The sequence below is a fragment of the Aspergillus uvarum genome, assembly GCF_003184745.1.
Source record: "Aspergillus uvarum CBS 121591 unplaced genomic scaffold BO82scaffold_20, whole genome shotgun sequence".
In the NCBI taxonomy this organism is placed as follows: Eukaryota; Fungi; Ascomycota; class Eurotiomycetes; order Eurotiales; family Aspergillaceae; genus Aspergillus; species Aspergillus uvarum.
Window position 1 is genome coordinate 38519 of NW_020291317.1, and position 15934 is coordinate 54452.

General features: G+C 53.2%; 4 protein-coding genes across 4 annotated transcripts; 1 reads left to right on the forward strand and 3 right to left on the reverse strand.

Annotated features, from left to right (window-relative positions):
* Nucleotides 1-1691: 1691 nt before the first annotated feature.
* pacC (putative C2H2 transcription factor PacC) lies at nucleotides 1692-3907 on the reverse strand (the record flags this gene model as incomplete). Its single annotated transcript, XM_025636916.1, has 3 exons — nucleotides 1692-3124; nucleotides 3179-3467; nucleotides 3626-3907. 3 exons carry the CDS (start codon nucleotides 3905-3907, stop codon nucleotides 1692-1694), a joined length of 2004 nt encoding a protein of 667 aa, XP_025492958.1.
* A 2859-nt stretch (nucleotides 3908-6766) lies between these two features.
* On the reverse strand, nucleotides 6767-8547 carry BO82DRAFT_373683 (sugar porter family MFS transporter; the record flags this gene model as incomplete). Its single annotated transcript, XM_025637384.1, has 3 exons — nucleotides 6767-7135; nucleotides 7196-7906; nucleotides 8008-8547. The coding sequence occupies 3 exons, from the start codon at nucleotides 8545-8547 to the stop codon at nucleotides 6767-6769; spliced, it is 1620 nt and encodes a 539-aa protein (XP_025492959.1).
* A 2178-nt stretch (nucleotides 8548-10725) lies between these two features.
* BO82DRAFT_363847 (oxidoreductase, 2OG-Fe(II) oxygenase family) lies at nucleotides 10726-11792 on the forward strand (the record flags this gene model as incomplete). Its single annotated transcript, XM_025636917.1, has 2 exons — nucleotides 10726-11048; nucleotides 11168-11792. 2 exons carry the CDS (start codon nucleotides 10726-10728, stop codon nucleotides 11790-11792), a joined length of 948 nt encoding a protein of 315 aa, XP_025492960.1.
* Nucleotides 11793-12195: 403 nt separating this feature from the next.
* BO82DRAFT_55876 (putative C6 transcription factor (Mut3)) lies at nucleotides 12196-15771 on the reverse strand. The gene is made up of 4 exons (XM_025641328.1): nucleotides 15361-15771; nucleotides 14449-15277; nucleotides 13784-14395; nucleotides 12196-13728 (listed from the first exon to the last, which is right to left on the reverse strand). Exons 1-4 carry the CDS (start codon nucleotides 15644-15646, stop codon nucleotides 12222-12224), a joined length of 3234 nt encoding a protein of 1077 aa, XP_025492961.1. The 5' UTR covers nucleotides 15647-15771; the 3' UTR covers nucleotides 12196-12221.
* Between the last annotated feature and the right edge of the window lie 163 nt (nucleotides 15772-15934).

Here is a 15934-nt window from a genome sequence, read left to right on the forward strand (position 1 = left end):
GGGGAAGAAAGGAAGAGAAGGGTTAGTGATGAATCAGAGTAAAGGGAGGAGGGAGAGAGGAACAAAAGGAAAGAAGGGAGGAAAGGATCGAGACAAGCAGTTTGTATGCGGAAGTAAGTGGTGAAGATGAAGTAGTAGTAGTAGTAGTAGAAGCAGAGCAGCCAGCAGCAGGAAGTAGAAAGTAGTAAGTAGTAGTGATGATGATGACGCTGAGAATGAATCAGCCACAAGGGAATAGGATGAGATGGGAAGGAAACGCGCCCGAGTCAATCCAATTCTAAGTCAGTCAGTCAATCAGTCAATCATGTGGAACTGACTGCAACTGAAGGGAATGAAGGAGGATGGAGATGAAAGGTGCCGTCACTGCCAGATTGAGTAGTTTAGTTGCAATCACGGATTGCTTGTTCTTCCACCACCAACACAATTGCAATTGTACTTGCAAATGCGAAAGTCAAGTCAAGTCAAGTCAAGTATTCTTCCTCCCTTTCACCTTTTCTTCTTTTGCTCACTCTCGCTCTCTTTCCTTCCTTTCTTCCTTCTTTCTCTCTCTTCTTAACTTTCTCTTCCCCCTTGGTTCTCCCTCCTCCCGGATCCTATTATATACGGTCTAAACACTCTACTACATCCCCAATACGACGCCGTAAACAGACAGTGGATCCCCTAACCTAGAACCCAACAAGCAAAGCAGACAAGCAAGCAAGCAACATCACAAACAGACCAGACCATAAAAAGAAATGGCCCGCTGTTGACCCTTTGCCGGATGCAGTTTCTGTCTGTCCTGGAACCCTCAATTTTGCAATTCTTGAAAGAGCAATCCGTGAACCAGGCAGGGTCGCTCTGGGTTATCTATGATGATCCCACCCAAGTCTACTACTCACAAGCTAGCTTCCTTTCCCCCAAAGTCTACGAGGGCGGACCAGAAGTTAGCGAGGCGGAGTTGATCGGATGCGCAGGCGGGTTGGGGACCATCCACCACCAGTATCGTCATCGTCATCAACAACAACAACATCATCGTCTCCTCACTTTCTCACTTGCGGGCGGCTCTTGCTTCTACACAACTTACTCATAACTTGCTGCTACTACTCTTTCTCCCCTTTGGTAGAGCCTCTGCTGGTCTCGACCATTCCCGGATTAGGCACAGGCTAGTGACTGACCCTTCAGACTGGTTGCGTCATGGTGTCCGCGTGCAGCTCGTGTGGAATGCGGATCCCCTCTTCAGGCTCCTCCGACAGGTAACATCTTCGTTGCAATCTCTCGCCCTGGATTCCCCCTTCTCACTCTTCCTTCCCCCTCCGGATCAAGAGGGAAAGACAGCGCTACAATAATAGAAAAAACAACTACTGAAGTCAACAACAAAAACTGATCAACAACCGAGTCCATGGATTTCTCCCAGTAAATACAGTTTCATCATATACACAAGTAACATCCCGACTCACCAGGACCGCCTGCCGAACGAGGCCAGTCCGGTTCTCCGACGCATCGAGAATAGCAAACAAGCAGAATCAAACCTAACCCGCAATCGCCCAGAACAAGTCGTTCGTAGCATAGCCGTAAATAATTAACAGAAAGAGGAAAGTGGAGGAGGTACCCAAGGTACCCTATAGAAAGGAAGATAACAAATATGAACCGCCGGTCAAGAGAGGCCCGGCGTAACATCAGAAAATCACCTCGGTCAATCCCAGTCACCGCCCTCAGGGCATCTTGGAATCGCCATCTTCATCCATTCGTAACGTCGGGTACATCACTACATCCCCTGCCTCCGACTTCACTCCCGGCTTGGCTGGTGCCGGTTCGGCTGGTGTGAGCTCCACCCCTTCCATTTGGCTCCCTGACGCTGACTCCGGGCTCCGTTCGTCGCGGATTCGCTGAGACTCGTTCTCGTATTCGCCCCGTTCCAGCCGGGAAGCAATGTAGTTGCGCAAGTACTCGATCAGCCGGACCTTTTCCACCCACTGCACATCAGCCCGCTCCGCCACCTCGGTCGCCGCCTGGGCGGTCCGGAGCGTCGCTTCAGCTTCAGCAGCCGCGCCCGACAGCGCAGGGTCGATCAGACTAGCCGAGATGCTTTTGGGTGACATGGGGGATGCTCGCCCCTTAGCGGGAGGGGTGCGCTCGCTGTCTGCCTTCTCATTGTCTTGCGACAAGTCCATGGCATCAGGCATGGAGCGGGGCTCTGGGCGCGCGCGCTGCAGCGTGCCACCGGTATATCGACGCCGGTCATCATGATCGAAGATGCCTCCCAAGGTTGACGGCGGTGCCGCACTCGATGTGGTCGGATAGCCTGCTGTCATGCTCTCAGACATGGTAGCCGAAGGCAGGCGAGGATACATGTGGCCACCTTCATGGTGTGGTGGCGACACGCGAGTGGCTGACGGGAGAGAGATCGGAGAGCGGCCGGAGGTGTAGGATTGTGCACTGGAAGGAGGCGTGAGGGCGGGAGTGCCGGTGGAGGGAGAGTGGGTGGCTGGGTTGGGCATCATGGCGCTAGCCGCTGTCGTAGCTGTCGCATGACTGGGGGGCAACTGTGTGGGCGGCGAGTGAGTGGTGCGGTAGCTCAGACCTCCATGAACGTAGTGAGCACCGGGTTGGGCAACTCCAGCTGCAGCAACGTTGTCGTCGTTCTCGTAAATCGTGTCCTGCATTTGCTGCAAGAATTGATCGATATTTATAAGATCATTCTTGGTACGCACGTTGCTCATTGGGGGCAGGTGATACGACGGAGCGGAGGGATGGCCTCCAGGGCTATAACCACCGCCACCTACAGCCACCGGGGCGGGCATCGCTTGGTATTCAGGCAGAGGTCCGCTGCTCAGAACGGGCAGCGACAGACTCTGTAGGCCCATCAATCGCTGACCCACAGCCGCATACGAGTTCGGGTCAAACTGGCGGCGCTTCAAGTCACCAAAGAATTCGTTCAGAGCATCATAACCACGCTTCTTCGATTCGTACGAGGTGTGTCCGGCTTCCGGGCCGTGGTTCAGGGCGTAGTAAACATTGCCGTAGGATGGGTTGGAAGGTTGAGGCGGTGGGTGAGACTGATAGTATTGAGGAGCACCATGGGCGTAACCTTGGCTAGGGACTGGGTTGATGGTGGGCTCGAAGTAATGAGCTGCCGCGGCGTACCCTACAGCATGCGTCAGTCGGTCAACGCCCGAAGGGTACATATGCGGTCGCATACCTTTGGCGCCGCTTGCAAACATCATGTCCGGATTCCGAGAGCCAGGCTCGGGGGAGCGAACCAGAACGGAATCATCAGCATGGGTCTTGACGTGCTTCTTCAAATCCTGGGGACGCTTGAAGGCCTTGCCACAAAAATCACACTTGTGTGGTTTGAGCGGCACATGGACGCGGATGTGAGAGGTGATATGATCGCGCTTGACGGTCGTCGTTCGACAGCTACCCCATTGACAGGTCAGGTTGAGGTTATTTGTACTCTTGCGACCGACATGACGCTCGCACACATGTTCCTAGAGCACCAGAGCGGTCAGCGACGGATCGTTTCCCATGATTATGGCTGGTCGAGCAGAAAAGTGGCCGGTTACTCGAAGGTGTCTCAAGAGCCAGAAGAGAAGACCATGAACTAGCAAAGAAATAGATAAAGGAAAAAAAGACCGACACAACTTACGTAGAGAGCTTCGGGAGATGGGCACTTCTCCGAGCAGTTCTGCCACAAGCAGGACAGTTCCTCGCTCGGGCGAGTGGTGGCGCCGTTAATGGGAGGGCTAGCAACGGCAGCAGTGGCGGCAGCAGCAGTTGCGGCGGCCGACGCAGCGGTAGCCGACGAAACCTGAGGAGATTGTTGTTGAGGGGGAGCAGCAGGCTCTTGGGCGGCAGGTGCAGGCACGGGGGCAGCCGCCGTTGAAGGGGCCGCCGTGGTGGTGGTGGTGGTGTCTTGGGGTTCCGACATTGCCAAGAAAATTCTGTTTCTTGTCCCTGTCTTGGGATGCCAGCGGAAGTAGACAAGCGACTCAACACAATACCCCAACGGGGATATAATCAACAAATACGTCAAACAGAGACAAGAGCCGGTGGTAAATGAACCGACAAGAGTGGTCTATCCCACAGGGAAGTAGAAGAGGGAAGAAGGAGGCTGGGACGGCCGATGGACTCGAGACGCGGTGAGAGCGTTGAACAACAAAGAAGGAGTCAGACACGCGCACCGATACCGCAGCCTAGTCAAGTCAAGCAACCGAAAAGGTGGGGAAAACGCCCAGTAATATATATTGAATCAATATAGTAATTGTAGTTGGAAATAAAGAGAAATAAAGGTGGACTGGATAGATGATGACCACCAGGGGGACATCAAACAAGAAAGATGGAGGAAGAGGAGGAAGATAATGTTTGTAAGAGTCAGAACAAGAAGAGATGGAAAGGGGAGGGAGGGAGGAGGAGGAGGAGGGAGGGGGCCTTCAGAAGAGAGAATCAGGGGAGGAAAGTCTTGGGGCCGAGCCGAGGAGAGCGAGAGAGCGAAAGACGAGCCTTGCCTAGAAAAGGCGAAGACTCAACCGGGCGGAGGGGAGAACAAGAGATGGCAGTAGGTGGACGGACAAGAAGCCCAAGCCAGGACTGGGCATTGTCCGGGCCAAGACACACCGTGCGGGGCTGCGTGGCGTGGCATGGCATCGCCTGGCTTTCTTCCTTTTGGACTCTTTGCTTTTTTTTTTCTTTTTTTTTTCCAAGTTGGTTTTTACACACCCGGGTATTTTACTAAGGTGGTAACAGAAAGTTTACATCAGGAGCATACATAGTGTTTATGTCTAGGCTGATATCATACCTGATTCATGCTGAGAACATTCTCACTCTCAACTGTCAATCATTTGCTGCCTTCGTTTTCCACGAGAATTAGTTTCCAAACTAACTTAGTGCCGGCCGGACTGGTTAGAGCTTAAGGGATTCGAAACTAGTCCTAGTGGGCTTGAACGAAGCCTCGAATAACCGGTCTCCCTCGTTCCCGTATTGACACATGGACTAACTGACTGACTGACTTAGTCCGTCCTACTATGATCTAGGGACCATGAGAATTGATAATAATGTTGTCTGACAATCCGACAGACAGACTAGTCCCTTTTCACCCCGCATAAGAAAACTTGCCAAGTTGGCCAAGTTACCCTTCTTGGCCTCCGTTCTGCGTTCCCAAGTTCCCCCCTCTCACTCTCCCCGTTCCTTGTCTGTTTATTATCACCTTGTAGAAATGCGATTGGAAAGTCTGGAAGGTTGAACTGCGGGCAGGAATCGAAGCCTTCCTTTTTCCGCAAGGACCAGTGGAGCCAGTTCTCGTGTCTGACATTTGGAGCCGTGAGGGAAGCAACCAGCCAACGGATTATTATTACGATTCCAACCAACACCTCACTACTTTGTACTAGTATTAGTAACTCAATACTTCGCTCTACTATAGTTGGGATGCATCTGACGGCAGAGAAAAACAACCCCCAGTTTTTCGCGGTCGACGTCCACCAAGCAGTCAAGAATGACCGGTGGCCAACTGGAAAATACCCAAACATACCAAGTAATCCCTCTCCCCCTGCCTCTCTTGGCGCTTCTTTTCCCGCCCCGAGGACCCCGAGGAGAGAGGGTGCCGGTCTTGGATTTCTTGGACTCTTGGGTTTCTTGGACTCTTGGGTTTCTTGGAGCCTCTTTTTTTTTTTTTTTTTTTTTTTTTTCTGGTTTTCATTATTAGTCAGATGGTCCCGGGCTTCTCCGGGGGAGGGGGTGCATTTGCATCCATGCAAGTGCACCCCCATTTCTTTCAGAGTTGAAGTCCCCTGTGCATATTGTACAGCAACTGGTGTATGTATATACCATACATGGGCACAAGTGGACTGACTACCACTTTCTAACCTACTAACCTACTTCTACCACAAGTGGTCGTACAGAAAAGAGCTCAGCTGGTGGATACGACTGGGTCGGCTACCCCCCCCCCCCCCCCTTCTGATTATTGAGTCGGATGTTCATTCACTCCGAGCCGTGAATACTACTAAAATAGTCCAGCCAGCACCCCCTCAATTCTGAATATCTCCATGAAATTCATAAATTCCATTCATAACCTATCATTCCCGCATAGGTAAATCGAAATATCCAACTCAAAGTCAAAAACATCGGGACCTGACTTGAACCCGAAACAAGAGAAAATAATAAAAGCTTTCGCCTTATAAATAGTACCTAGCAGATGTCTCTTCCCAAGACTTCCCCCATCTCCCCGTCTTGGAAGGTTACACCACACGGAGCCACCAAGGAAATCAAGAATTATGCGAGTCACCTGCATTTCGACCGCTGAAGAACCACCCAATTCCTAAACGATCGTGTCACGGAGCGAGGTGAATTCGGTAAGGTAGTCTACTGTAAACTTGGCTTGGCTCTTTTTACCCCGGGGTGGCGGTGCCCCCTTCTCTTTGTCTTGGGGATTTATGCAGGGCCCTTCCTGCAGCACAGTAAGCGGAGAATTTTAGGCACCCACATTTCTGCCATCATGCATTTACGAAGGTTTGGCATTTCGAACAGGTTCGACGGGGGAAAAGAAAGAAAACCACGATTTGCATGGAGACAACAGAGACTTAATTCATTTTGAGGTCAAATTATTTATTGAGTGTTTTGTTGATACAACTCCGCCACCACCAATGTTTTACTGCCAACAGACGCAAGATGTCCGAAAGAGAAAAATAATATATATCCAGGTCTATGATCTATCATTCACATATATACAATCCGTCTAGGTGTAAAACCAAAACCAAACCAAAAACAAACAGGCTAATCCGACAAACTCCTATCATCATGCGGCTTTCGTGTTCTCCAGGTGCTCCTGGGGTTCCGGCTTGTCGAACATGCCATCCTTGATCTCCGCACGGAAGCGCTCCTCCTCTTCCTTGAGCTGCTCCTTGAGGACGGAGTGGGCCCGCCAGATCGGCTTGATCTCGAACAGCTGATCAGTCACCTCCAGAGGGATACCACTGGTCTCCGGGATGAGGAAGAAAGCGAAGAAGAATGCCAGGAACGACAGGGAGGCAAAGAAGAAGTACACGCCGTATCCCATCTTTTCGAACATCTGCTCCGTGAAGCGGGAGACCAGGAAGTTAAAAAGCCAGTTACTGGCGGTGGTGGCGGCCTGCGCCACGGAACGGATGTTGGGGTGGAAGAATTCCTGTCCAGACCAGTCAGTCAATTGCGCAGAAATATGAGAGAATAATACAGGGAAACATACCGCGTTGATGACCCACGGAGTACCGTTCCAAGTAGGTGTATAGACGGCGGTCCAGAGATAGAAGAAGAAGATAGCCGCGATACCACCGCTGTTGAGGTGGTCTTGAGGATGCTTCGTAGGCTCAACCACGCAGATGTACGCGCCAATGATCCACATACAGACTGAGCCGGAGATCGCACCAATGAGCAACAGCTTGCGACGACCGAGCTGGTCAACCAAGAAAAGCAGCCAGACAATGGTGATGACAGCCTTGACGACACCAAAGATACCGTTCAAGATTCCCTTCATGTTGCCCTGAACACCAATGCTTTCGAAAATGGTGGGGCTATAGTAGTTAATTGCGTTGATTCCGGAGCCGTTTTGCCAGAAGAAGAGCATGCATCCCAAGAACAGTCGATACTGCAGGTTCTTGGCTTGACCGAGAGCCTGGAAGGGCTTCCAGAAGCCGACGCCGATGGTGGCCTTTTGCTCCTCGAGACTCTGATCCATAGCAGCGATTTCCTCGGTGATATAGATATCAGTGGGCTCCAACTGACGGACCCAGCACAGGTTCTCAATGGCCTGCTCGCGGCGGCCCTTGGTAAACAGCCAACGGGGAGATTCCTTCATCCACAGGGAGCCGAGGAAGAGCATTCCTGATGGAATGATCTGAATGGCAAACGGAATGACCCATTGCTTGTGGCTGGAAGGAATGGTTTGCTCAACACCATACTAGAAGCAAGGAAGGTTAGCTTGGAGGCCCTGGTTCCTGGAAGAGTAGGAGAAGGTGCCGGCCAGCATCAAGACCGTATTGCACGGGCGATATAACTTACATTGATCCAGAAACCGACCATGCCACCGACTTGCCAGCCAAGTTCATACAGACCAACAAGACGACCTCGAATGGCGGGAGGGGCTAGTTCGGACAGGTACATCGGGACGATATTGGAGGCGACTCCGGTGCCGAGACCGGCCAACACGCGGCCCGCATAAAGCATGCCGAGACCGGTGGAACTGTTGGCACCCAACTGCAAACCCGCTCCGAGAACGAAGACAGCCGAAGCGACGGTCAAACTCCATTTGCGTCCCCCATAGTACGAAATACCATAGGTGAACAGAGCTCCGAAAAAGGCACCAGCAATGAAAAGAGAGACGATGTTTTCACTGATCAAGTCACGCTCGGAGGAGGACTTCGTGTCCAGGCCGAACTCCTTCATGAAGGATTCCAAAGTGATGGTTGTGCCGATGAAACCACTGGTGTACCCGATCATTTGAGAACCGCATGATGCAATGGCAGCCAATGCATACACTCGCCAGTTGTAAACAGCTTTCGGCGTAGGCCGATCCTCGACCAGGTGGAGGATGCCACCCATGGCTATGAGGGGGCGAGAGAAGGAGGAAGAAGGGAGAGGAGAGGAGGGGAGGGGAGAAAGAAGAACAGAGATGCGAAGACCTATGAGCAAGCCACAAATATCTCTTGAAGAGGTGCAAAAATGAAGAGGAAGGAAGGGAGAAAGAATAAAAGGCTTCCTGCCAACAGAGACAAGGAAGGGGGAGATGATAGAAGTAGATATGGGGGAGAGAAAGTTCCTGAAGGCGGAAGTTGAGGAAGATTTAAAAACTGGTCGAGACGGGCCGGGCCCCTAAAGTAATTATCTACAGTGAGCGACGCATCAACGCTGAACCGTGTGGATTCTCCTTCTCTTCGAACGCTCTCCACAATGCACGTCTGACCGAAACCCCATCTGGGGAGACTCAACATGGGGGTTCCTGTGAATTGCACGCATTTGATACGTCAAGCAAGCAGCTAATTGGCCCTTATCATGCAAACTATTGCCTTGATTCCCACAAAGGTCGCCTCGTGATGTGGGAAACTGGGTCGGGGGAGAGTTTTCCCCAGACTGACTATGTCTCGCTTAGCCGGCGCGGAGAAGTTCTTGTGAAGGAAACATTCAGCCGCAGATTTAGGGTGTGGGGGCGAAGATTAGAGAATTTCCCTGCACGAGGAGAAGGTATATAATCCTGGTTGCCCCCTTACACTGGACATTTACCCGACTGTTCCGGCGCCTGCGAAAGCAAATAACCCCCACGGGAACTGACTGATTGCTGACTGGGCCCTGCACGTTCCAAGGTAGCGAGCCTGTGGCGACTTGGCCACGGTGAAGACTTTGCCGGTGGACCAAACCCACTCCCAGGCAAACTTCAAAACTCGGCCTTCAAAGAGCTTTATCTCTACCAGACGCGCGAACTCGGGGTGCCGATCTCGTTTGTTGGCTGGAACGGCCCAGCTTCGCTGTCTTCGGCTTCGCTCCATGTCGGCTCTTCTACGAATCAGAACGTAGGAGTTTGAGAATCGGCCCAACGCAGGGAGATCCACAATGAGTGTTAAGCGACTCTTCGATGTCCCTGTCGAGTGCAAGAGAGGACTTAGCCGGTTTCTGACACCCCTCTCCTCCCAACATTCCTCGTAGTCATGTTTAGGCCAGTCAGGATGACGGGGTGAAGCCTTAACCCCATTCCTTGATGGAGTCTCCCTCGGAAGAGAGCCGACTAAGCCGAGATTGCCGATCAAGCTTTAGTTCGCCGTGGATCGTACACCGGTTAACGGGTATATTAGAAGGTAAAAAAGCTAAAAGTCGGTTGACCTGAAGATGCAGTGGCGCAGATAAGGTAAGTATTGTGTACGAGATGTGTGTTTTCAGATCTGCCAGAGACCAAAACAGCGTACGGTGCTATCCATGATGTAGCGGTTCGGATAGGAGCAGAAGGTGGCCGAAGACGAAGGAAAGGCATGGCAGGTGGATGTAAGCTAACCGAGACGGGCAACGCACACGAGGCTTAATTCAGCCATGAGCAAGTCGATTTACATAACTGCGAAGGAGCGATAGCTAGCGTAACCGCAAGTAGACTAGTGGTCACCTGACCGGAAGTCCCTTTAGACGGCGGAGTCGGCTCTCACCCACGCGGGCTCAAGCCTCAAGAACGCTTCTCCGCGTTGACGCTGGTTCTGGAAGACTGAAAACGCGGAGTCTCCGCATGCAACCCATCAATGGTTCTTTTTAGGTTCTGTCTTTGTTTCTCACTAGACAGCATGACGAAAGCAGCGGTGAGGATCCTTTGACTCCGGATTACTCCATGACGCCATGGTGTTTGGAGACCCCAGACGGCGTGGAGAAGGGCCCTCGAGTATGAGCGGAGCCATCGCCTGTCCGCAGGCGAGCATTGTCGCGTGCATGGGAAAACCTTCTTGATCAACATGGCCTGTGTGTGCTGACTACACTAGGAGATAGGATAAACGCAAAACTCATTGGAAGTTGACCGGAACAAATGGTTCTTCCTCGGAGATAACAATCTCTCGGCTGATATGCGGCGTCTGAACAAATTCCCGACGCCGTGACTAATCACAACAGGACAAGCTGCATATCTACTAATATGCATACATAACTTTAATGCATCGATTGAGTTATCAGATCAATTGTCCATCTCCTGCCGAGCCCTCCGCAAGAATAGGGATCCGACAACCAAACCACCCGGGGAGGAAATTGATCAATATGCCCAAATTCTCCCTTTCCACCCTTCTCTCATTGCTACTCTATCTTCTCCCGGCATACTTCTTCGTTCTCGCGCCGCTCCTCCGCCAGCTCTTTTCCGATTCATCCGCAGGGAATCTTTTCGACGTCGACCTCGATGCCGACGGGACCGAGCCCGATTTGGGCCTCACCCTCAACCCGGAGATCCTGAGTCTTTCAGATGGGGTCATTCCGAATTGTGCCCCAGACTATTACCGGGTTCACCTCCTGCAGAAAGACCCATTGGTGATATATATCGAGGATTTCTTGTCGGCGGAAGAAACGGACCACGTCGTCAATTTAAGGTACTTTTCCACTCAAAAACTATTCGATCCCGGCAACAGCCAAATGATTCCCCAAGCACAATTCTCCTTCAATAATCATGCACAGGGGAAACACAAACGAAAAGCTGACACCTAGGAAGTAAATCGAATTACACACTCTCTACGATTTACAACGGCCAAAACACAACCCACGACGCCACCCGCCGCCTCTCCGACCGCGCGCTTCTTCCCCGCGACAACACCGTCCGATGCCTCGAGGCCCGCGCCGCCGCGTTCCAGGGCTGGAAGTCTCACCTCTACATTGAACGTATGTGGGCTCAACGCTACAACACCTCCGGCCACTACGTCCACCACTACGACTGGGCTGGATCCGCTGCCCGTGGCGGGGACCGCCTCAGCACATTCATGGTCTACCTGGGGGATGACTGCGAGGGTGGAGGCACAAACTTTCCGCGGCTGAGGATGCCTCGGGGTGCTGCGGCCCTCCGTGAATGGTGTCGGTTTTTGGAGTGCCCTGCGGATGATGCTGCTGCTGCACCTCCAGGAGGGGAGCTTAAGGATGGCGAGTCAAGCCGTGCTGCCGCTGCCTCGCAGGGAGTTACTTTCAAGCCCATCAAAGGCAATGCTATCTTCTGGGAGAATCTGCGACCGGATGGGTCGGGATACCCGGAGACGTGGCATGCCGCGTTCCCGGTCACTTCCGGAACGAAGATTGGATTGAATATTTGGAGCTGGTATCAGCCCCCTAGGCGGCGGAGAGGTTGAGCCCGCTTCCCAGATCCCAGTTGGATATACCTCTTTGGAGATATATATACTCGAAAGTATGTACGATACGGCAGCGATGGTCCTGCACCGGCAAGACGAGATTCCAGTAGGTAAGTTTAGAATGTATACAACATAACCTGTGATATATAGATCATCAATCATATTCAAAGAATTAGCAACGTCAACAAAAAAAGTATCAAGCACTGATGCCAATCCATGGTACAAAGAACCGACGAAACACAGAAAGGAAATTCATATCAATCCCGAGCAACATCCCAACGCCGCCCAGAGAACTCCCCCCACGAAATGCCTTCAAAACATTATGATCTTCATGGGTCCAAACCAAAAAACGGCATATACAAACATATGGGTATTTGATTAGCACTTCTTTTTTTTTTTCCCCTTCACGGGTTCAGGAATTCGAAAGTTTTAGTTCCCAGCATTCATGAACTGAAACCATTCCTCGTTACTGAAACCGCCGGGTCGACATGCGTCGGTATTTCCAAAGATATCGTCAAGCGGGAGACCCAAGTCTAGTCCGACTCCCAGCGCCGCGGGGTCGGGCGCGCCCATTCCAAATTGACCCAATCCGGTCGGCGTGGCGGTCGCAGTCATCATCTCCGTGGGGAAGTTATTGGGAGGCTGGAAGTTGTAGCCTTGCCAGATGAAGTTCTGGTTAGGCAGGGAGACCAGATCGGGGCTGTTGACGGCTTCGGCGCCGCTGACAGGGGTCGAGGTCCCATGGGAGACCGGCGACTGCAGCCGCGAGTGGTTAATATGCTGCGGTGGCTGACTGGGCAAGCGGCCCGGTACACTGGAGCTGATGGCCCCGGGATTCCCGCTGGAGAAGACGGAGAAATTGCCGAAGCCGTCCAATGTGGGGGTGGATACTCCCATCGTGCTGACGGTGCTGCCGTCCGCCGTGGAGGCCAAACCAGGGGCGAACGAGGTGGCAGTCGTGGCGCTGGCTGGGTCCTGGCCGAAGTGATCGTTCTCTAGTGTAGACATCGGTTGTGTCGGATAGGCGAAAGGGTCGTCCGATGGGAACATGATGGGCATTAAATCTGGGAACTGACTGGGATTGGCGAATGCGTGCGCCCCAAATTGATTTTGTGTGACGTCGCCCAAAGCGAGCGACATGGATACCGGAGACGCCCCTGTCGAGGCGGGTGTCCTGTCGTTGTTGGATGCAATATCCGACGGCGTGGACACGGTATCAGCAGCCATCTCGGGCGTGGACGGAATCCACGTTGAAGGCTGGCTTGGGCGCACATTAGAAGCAGGACTGCGGCTAGCAGCACTGTCATCGAAGCTCTTGGGGGTATTGCTAGCCTCTTGCTTCACTGACCGACTGAGCAATTGCGTGGGGAAGGTGTTGGCACGCTGTGGTGGTGGCATCTCCAATGGCACCGAGGCGGCAGCGCTCGCGGCGCTCTTGGCGGGAGGCGGGCGGTGGTGGTGGCCAGACGAAGGGGCAGGCCGCTTCAAGCTCGCCCGCTTCTTCGCGCTCTGGCGATTCTTGAGCAGCTCCGGCAGGTTCTTGAAGAGACCATTGAGACTCTGAGAGCACCGATCTGCCGCCATGCTCTTCTTGGCTAATCCTGCCAGTGTGTTTTTGCCTTCCATGGCGTCTTTGAGGACGCCGTCCTTTGCGGTCGGAGAGTCGGGATTCTCGAGCACGAAGAACAACAGCGACAAAATGGCGAAGTAGGTGGTATACATGGTGAACCAGAACGATCCATTGAGTAGGCCTCTCTTATGCATGCCAGTCGTGATATGTACGATGTTGCGTGAGACACTGACACAGGCCGCAGCGCAAGCGTAGGATCGCCGGTCCACTCCTCGAGCTTGCGAGCCGCTGGAGACATAGTGAAGGAAGGGCCGGTAAAGTATGACCTGGACGTGGGCGTAACTAATGCGGAGTAGTTGGCGGATGCTGTAAACAGTCAGTAACAAACACTAGTCAACTCCTGGAGATGCAAACAACTTACCGCTCGAGCTGTGGGGAGACCTCCGTCCCCGGTCGCAGAGCCGCGGGAAGCTCTTCCATCCAGGCCTGAAGGTCCCTCTCGATCTCCCGGATTTTTGAGTGGCTGACCACATAACGCTGATCCGAAGCGACAGGATGTTGCGCTTTCTTCACAGGGTAGATGTATTGCACAACCTTAAGGGTGATGTTAGTCAACCGAGTATGCGCGATAGCTCCAGCCATCAAAGGGGTATGATCCGAAGGCACGGGTAGGATGCCGTTCTTGGTGATAAATTCCGAATCGACCGATTCTGGGTACACCTGATCGATATCATCGTCGTTCAGCATCAGAGGTAATCCGAGCAACGTGCTGACATAGACATCCATCCTGCGAATCGTCCAAAAGATGCGTTTGCGCATCTCCTGCTCAAGAGGGGTGAAGTGCATCGTCACGTTGCGGTGCAGACCCAATCGCAGAGCGGACCGCTGTGCGATACCAATATAAGAGTAGCATGTGCTAAGTTTCGCGGACGATTGCAGGAATAGAATCATGAAACAGATGGCCTGGAGGGAAGTCAAGTCGCGGCAGTCTGTAATTTCCAGGAGCTGGCGACCTGCTTTGAAGTATTGAAACCTACAGTCGCAAATTAGTTCAATGCTCGAACCAACCGAGGAGAAACGACCTACCCTTGCCCGATAGCACCCTCGTAGCCTGAGATATCCAAGGTACTGGAGCCATCGTCAGAAAACAGACATCCGACGGCCATTACGATATAGAGTAGCGGCAGGAAGGAATTCTCCTCGTTGGTAAACTGGTCTAATGGCGTATCATAGATTCGGTCAAACATGGTGTAGAACGTAGGCTCATGCACGAAACGCATTAGCGCGCAGGAATCATCCAAGGCATTGTGACACAGTCGCCGGCCAATTTCCCGGGAGGGAAGATCATGAGTGGGCGGCAGGGACGCATCTTGCGGTGATTCGGATACGGACTTGGGGCTGTCAAAGAGCGTTTGCGCGACCGGTCGCGATCGGAGAGTGGGCAGCGGCATATCGGAAGCTCCGAGCTGCTTCCGCAGGCGTCGGATAAACGTCATACCAGAACTATGCCCATGATAATCCCAATGTCCCTGATCATCAAGATCGAGGTAACCGGAGTTATCGACCATCGACTCAAGCAGCGATTCATCACCATTAGCCCCGTCGGCGGTCGCGTCGTCCGCGGGGGCGGGGGCGGAGGGTTGCGATCCGTTCGTCGCCTCAGCAGGTGCAGGTGGTGCAGCCGGTTCCTGCTGCAGCTGCAGCTGCTGCTGCGGAGGAGGCGGTGGTTTTTCACGCTTTATGGCGGCCAGCATCTGCTCGGAGGCATGCACGTCGAATTGTGGATCGTCCAGATTCAAATCCGGAAGCACGACGCGCAGCAGGGCCTCGGCTTTGTGCAGTCGATTTTCCAGGGCTTCAACATATTGCGGGGCGGGGTTGCGACGACGGTTGGAAGGTTGGTCGTAGGTACACTCTGTGGGCGGCCGAAGCTGATGAGCGACCACGACCAGTGAAGAGTTGCGGAAGGAGGTTGCGACAGGGAGAATGGAGACTTACCGTAACTGTAGACCGTGCAGTGCGTGCACGGCTGCTTGCCGTCGCACTTGATTTTCTTGCGACGACATTCATCACACGCGCGCGTTACCCTGCGACGCTTTTGCATAGGCAGTGGTTCCTTGACCGGCTTGAGCCCCTCGTCCGTCATGGGTAAATCATCTTCGTCATGAAGAGCCGAGACAGCGGGATCGACATCATCATGGGAAGCAAAGAACGAATCGGAGACAGCAGAGGGATCGTCCTCATTCGCAGGGTCGGCATTCAACGGACCGGAAGGGGATGCCATGAGGGAGAGAGAGGCAGATGACGTGGGGGAGGGGGGTTGGGTGGGAGCAGGAGAAGATCGATCTCACGGCGGTCGGCGCAACGACATGCAAGGGGGTATGAGCAAGTCGGAGATCCGGTCGGAAGGGATAACGAGGAAGGAACTGTTCCGATCAGTAAGGGGACGGCGACCCGCGTGGCGAGCCGATGAATGATCGCACGTCCACGAGGGTGTGGAATTGGCGTCTCACAGGGTCATGGAAGGCACCACGAAGTGGGAGGGAGGAGGGACCGAGGGAGGGACCGAGAG

Excerpts from the sequence above, each read along its gene's own strand:
- BO82DRAFT_55876 (XM_025641328.1), bottom strand. The coding sequence starts at position 15,646 with ATGGCATCCCCTTCCGGTCCGTTGAATGCCGACCCTGCGAATGAGGAC. Across the intron at positions 15,278-15,360 it reads CTGCACGGTCTACAGTTACG|AGTGTACCTACGACCAACCT; the intron begins GTAAGTCTCCAT and ends GGCCGCCCACAG. Across the intron at positions 13,729-13,783 it reads GTCTCCCCACAGCTCGAGCG|CATCCGCCAACTACTCCGCA; the intron begins GTAAGTTGTTTG and ends GACTGTTTACAG.